The sequence below is a fragment of the Pinus tabuliformis genome, chromosome 5_1 (genome assembly GCF_031772625.1).
Source record: "Pinus tabuliformis cultivar Carrire ecotype Pingquan chromosome 5_1, CPIR1, whole genome shotgun sequence".
Classification (NCBI taxonomy): domain Eukaryota; kingdom Viridiplantae; phylum Streptophyta; class Pinopsida; order Pinales; family Pinaceae; genus Pinus; species Pinus tabuliformis.
The window spans coordinates 948,780,866-948,786,865 of record NC_142305.1 but is presented as its reverse complement, the minus strand read 5'-3'; the positions used below and the strand labels follow the sequence as shown (position 1 = coordinate 948,786,865).

General features: G+C 30.0%; 1 protein-coding gene across 2 annotated transcripts in view; it reads left to right on the top strand.

Moving 5' to 3' along the window:
- Positions 1 to 776: 776 nt before the first annotated feature.
- The window catches only part of LOC149167907 (MADS-box transcription factor 23-like), a 482,219-nt gene continuing 476,995 nt past the window's right edge, over positions 777 to 6,000 (top strand). The window contains exons 1-2 of one of the 2 annotated variants that reach the window (XM_089431614.1): positions 777 to 1,016; positions 1,154 to 1,343. In XM_089431614.1, the coding sequence (XP_089287740.1) occupies positions 998 to 1,016; positions 1,154 to 1,343 (209 nt within the window). In that variant the 5' untranslated portion in view covers positions 777 to 997. The remainder of the gene's footprint in view (positions 1,017 to 1,153; positions 1,344 to 6,000) is intronic. The other variant, XM_089431615.1, reaches the window with a different exon arrangement.

Below are 6,000 nucleotides of genomic sequence, written 5' to 3'. Positions count from 1 at the left end.
GTTACTCAACTACTTTTTGTTTTACTTCACCTAAATTTTCTTAAAATAAAAAATAGAAATAACATGCGCTATAAAAAGAAATGGTTGGCCTTCGATGGGAATCGTGGAGGAAGATGAGTACTAAAATTTGAAAATAGAGAGAGAATGGTGTAGTGTAATAGGGATCGTTTTTATTTCTGGTTAGGGTAAAGAGACCGGGAGTGGGCGAGGGTGGACCACTCCACATTTAGCGGGTAACAGGAAGGCAAGGGCACATGGTATTCCACTTTTTGAGCGAAGCAACGTAAAGTCGTTGGTTCAATCAATCAAATCGAGAGTACCAGAAAATTCAAAACACACATACGCATTATGGACACTGAACATTTATCATCTACGATCATGGAAACGTACATGGAGCTTCTGTACCCACTGGCCCTCCTCGTATTGGCTTTTCTGTACCCACCGGCCTCCTCGTATTGGTTTTGTCCACAGATTTATTGGACTAGAATTCACATTCATCATATGACAGCGATGGATGAAATTCACATTCATCCGCAGACAGCGGTGGTGGGTACCGTTGAAAAAGGCATGTGCGGGTTTTGGTGAGAAGTCCGTATGGATCAACACGCCTCTCAGCAAAACGCCCACTGGGGGCTCTCCACGTTTTGGCAAAACGGTACATTCAATCTCCACTCCAGCGTCCTTCACTGTGTATTTGTACACACTAATATAAATATATGCGTTACTCGGATTCCACTCGCTTTAATATCCTACGGTCGGTAAAACAGCGCACAGGGATTAGTACGCTCCACATAAAAACTCCATTATCGCTCGCTACCCTGGATAGATGCCTTTTTGGTGACGATGATATAACATAGCCTTCACATTTACGATACTCGGTGTTATATCAGTCTCCACAGAGGGGGAGGAGGGGAGGCGTTGTGATCTGGTTCATCTGTGCCTTTGGGCCAAAAAGGAGTGAGCCCTATTTCTCTTTTATGGCCTTTTCATCAGAATTATGCTTAATCTTTTTTTAGGTCTGGCCTGTGAGATATGTCTGTCTGGGGATTGAATTTTTAATCAAGGGATTGCAAACATGTTTTTTTACCAATTATACTACTGCACTCTAACAAATTATGCTTCATCTCATTTATATATGTGAATGCCTTTGCAGGCAGGCAGATGGGGCGAGTGAAGCGAGAAATAAAGAAAATAGTAAACGCCACAAGAAGACAGGCGACGTTCTCCAAGAGGCGGAATGGGCTTTTCAAGAAGGCTAACGAGTTAGCGGTTTTATGTGATGCAGACGTTGGGCTTATCGTCTACAACACCGCTGGGAAGCTATTCGAATTTTCCAACTCCAGGTTCGTGTATTTTTTTTTTTTTCTTGCATCATCACTAATCTGCTTGCCTCTCAGCTAAAACATTCCTGCAGTACGTTCAGTAAACATTTTTTTTTACCCCTGCATACTTGGCTACCATGACTGCAAAAATATTGGCCCACCAAAATCTGTTAATCTCTGAAAATAGAGTGGCAATATATCTTAGAAAAAAGAGTCGCCATCGCTTGATGATACAGATGCCCATTTCCATGCAAATATCATATAGGATAGATACATGGACCAGTATGGTATTTCTTTCCCTCGCTTGAAGGAGTCCATAGTGGGAATTTCTACAGATGAATATGAAGATTAAGGAGTCCAGAGTGAGAATTTTTCCAGATGAATACTATGTATTTGGGAGAAGCACATAACGGTCTCCGTCTCCTGGAGCTTTTAGAATGAAGCCATGAACATGAAGAAACACTTTTGACTGTGTATAGAGGCGTATTTTGCAGTCAAATATTGGGATATTGTCACCAGTGATCATAACCTAGTTGTCCCAGGTAAATGAGTATCAAACTTGTTTTTAAGTATTCTAAGTTAAATTTTAAAAATATATATAATCTAAATTAATTTTAAATTTATGAATTAAAATTTAATTTCTATATTTCTAAATTAATATTATTAGAAAATTTAAACTTCTATTCATAAAATTAATATTTCAATAAAATTAATTAATATTAAATATTTAAAATAATAATGTAACTAAATATTATATGCTTTTTAAATTTTTTGCCCCGAAAAATGTTTACACGAATAAATTCGTAACAATTCGGTACATGATAGCCTTTTACGTTGCAATAAAACCAAGTGGTGTTTTATATATATATAATTTTATAAATTAGGAAATTTTATAAATTTTAACAGAAAATGAATATTTGGAAAAATATTATTTAAAATATTATTTTTGATTTAGAAATGAGTAAAGAGGATAATTATTATTATTATTTAACTAGCAAGACATTAAATTGGTGTATGAAATTTTTTTGTTTGTGGGACAAGGGACCCACTTCCATGCAGCAACCAAGGGGTACATACTCTACCCCCTCTAGTTTTGAACCTTTGACATCTTAAAAGGAAACATATGATTTTAGACATTAGGCCGAGGCAAAATATATACTACAGAGTAAATATTCTACAACTCAATCTAACAAAAAATAAATCTGCTAGTATAGTGTAATAAAAACATATATATAATTTGATCATGATGTGATATGGCTATATATATATATATATATATGTATTTGATTTGATATTACCATATATATAGATATATTATTTTTAATTTCTAAAACATAAGTTGGTTAATTGGTTAATGGAAATTCCAATTTTATGCTGTAAAAAAACATATATATAGATATATATATATCTATATCTATATATATATATATATTATTTTCAATTTCTAAAATATAAGTTGGTTGATTGATTAAAATAAATATTTTTTGAAAGAAAAAACTATCAATTTTTTTTTTCAAGAAATTGAAGAGGATAACAATATAAATAGAAGAGATGAATAAAATATTTTATAACTCAATCATATATATATATATATTGTTAGAAATTAGAGAGATGAGAGAGTGATTAGACACAACACAAATTACAGTGTATTTTATTGATCACAACAATTACATATATATAGGATATAAATTATTGACTTCTACAAATTTAGATTCTAAGAAGGCCATATGCTGCTGAGTAATGACACAACAACTTATACACATGTGAAATAACCATGTTCTAGAATAACAACTCAATTCTACAAATTTAGATTCTAAGAAGGCCATATGCTGCTGAGTAATGACACAACAACTTATACACATGTGAAATAACCATGTTCTAGAATAACAACTCAAAATATTCACTAACTTCTTGTAACACACATGACACATGACATGAAAACAATATTACAGAGTAATGACACAACAACTTATACACATGTGAAATAACCACATTCTAGAATAACATCTCAAAATATTCACTAACAACTTGTAATACACTACACATAACATGAAAACACTACTTCGAACACGACTTTAAAATAAAAACACAAATTTTTTTGAAATACTTTTCCACATTCAGAACCATTTAATCAAATTAAATCAGACCCTCTTCAGAATGCTAATGCTAATTGCTTGACGGATAGTCGTCCAATTCACTGCCCGACCAAATGCACCATGCATCACCAAGTTGGGTTAGCTAATTTGGCTTAGTTCGTTAGCTTGTAATGCTTTTGTTGAGTTAGGGGTTAGCATCTTTCTATAATATAAATAGGGGAGCAGGGCGAGGGAGCAAGCAAGCACGGCAATCAAGCGAGGAACCATTCCATTTGACTGAACATTCACTTGAAAGCCTTTATGTAACAAAACAATGAAACGAAGTCCTTCTCTGCTTCATAGCTGTCTAACCATCCAAGCTAGTAAGCCCTATACTCATTATTTTCATAGTGCTTGGTCCTTGTATGCAATATAAGCTAGGTTTCTTCATGGACTTGCACTCATTGCTATGTGGATGTTAAATCCGGGAAATTGTATATATATAAAATTTAAGGTAACATGATGAGATGTATATTATATATAACTTTAAATTTTAAAGAATAGGTTAGTTGATTGACAAAACAAATTTTTTAGAGAGAAATATCTCTATATTTACACACGATCCAAATTTCTTAAATATAGTTTGATAGGTTGGCTAAATGAAATGTTTAGGAAGGTTTTAGGATCGATTCAATCCAATTTCATGTTGTAAAGTTTGTTGCTCTTCTCTATTTTCGCTTATGAAATTAGTTATAATGAATTACATATAAAATTTTCATTATATAAAATTATTCGCTTATGAAATTAGTTATAATGAATTATATATAAAATTATTAACAAATATTGTAATCCTTAAGTTATAAGGAATTACATATAAAATTATTGGCTTATGAAATTAGTTATAATGAATTACATATAAAATTATAAAAGGATTTGGAAAATTTCAGATTAAATAAATTTAATTTTAATATTTTTATTTTTTATTTTGTTTTAATTTAAAATAAAAATTTGCTTAATTTAATGTTGAATTTAGACTTATGTGATCTATATTATAATTGTTGAGTTATTTTTCAGTGAAAATCACATGATAAATTTTTTGCATTATAATTTTTACAGAAAAATAACTCAATAATCTAATGTTATTGTAATTTTTTCTTGTGTAAATTCTATTACAATTATACTCAACCATTAGTTTATCTAATATCATTATAATGATTTTATTAATAATTTATAATACACATCTTAAATATATACTTTAACACATTCTCATTATAATTTATCTTTATTTTAAATTTAAATTACATAATAAATTTAAAATTGCAATTATATATATATATATATATATATATATATATATAGATATAGATATACTTATTTAATTGTGAAAGCCTTTTTCAATAAATTTTAAAATTTTACATTTTATCAATCTTACCAAAAAGACATGAACAATTTATCAACCTCTTTATCATCAATTTTTAATTCTTTCATTTACATTATATTCTCTTCATTATACCAAATTTATTTATTTATTTATTTATTATTATTATTATTATTATTATTTTCTTAAATTTTAATATATATATATATATATATATATATATATTTTTTTTTTTTTTTTAATTAATAATATTTATCTTTTGTTCATTGGAAATTGGCTATCATTGCGTTATGAAGTATTGTGCAAACTATGAAATTTAAAATTCAAATTGTTTTGGGTCAACCTCCAAAAAGTTGATTTTTCAATTTACTTCATAAAATACGTTAACAATTTATAAAGCTATAAATTATTATTTAAAATTAAAATTGTATATAACAAAAATTAAAATCTCCAAAAACTATCACGTTTATAAAATTAATTAAAATAAAAAAAAAACTACGTATAAGAAAAAACTTTTATAAGAAAAGCAATCTAGATAATAATCGCTCTTATAATACCTTGGAGCACTATATTCATAATTTAAGGAATTGGGAGACTTCAATGCTAGAATTGCATCTGATCAAGTTTCTTTTTAAGTAATGATTGAAATCTATTTTTTTAAGTAATGATTGAAATCTAGATGAGGACTTTGATTTAGCTAGTAGATTCAAGATAAACTCTAAAGATCTATCTGAGAATTTGTTTGGTATTGAGTTAGCCAAAATTTGTAGTCTCAAGGTCTTATAATTTGTAATGATGTGATCAAGTGGCCAAACTCCAACAAGATGATGTGTATTCATGGGCTTGTAAGTAGTATTGTGGATTATGTGATATCTAATATCATTGTTTCCAACCAAATTGCAAACTTTGAACTCTTAAATGACCATGACCCTAACTTTGATCATAGACCTTTATCCTTAACTATAATTTGACATGCATATTCATGGGCTTGTAAGTACTATTATATCTTTTTGAATTTTTCGGGGAGAGACTAGACCCCTGCAATCATGAAAATTTTGTTTGTGCTTAAGTATGTCTGCTCTAGGTTTCAGGGGAAGTGCATATATGTGTCCTTCACGAGGTTAACATGGTGCTATGGATTATTTGGTTTGTCATGCCTCATCAATGTGGTTGTTGCCACTGAGTTGTTGGGGAGCACAACCAGACTAGCAGGGATGACCTTGAT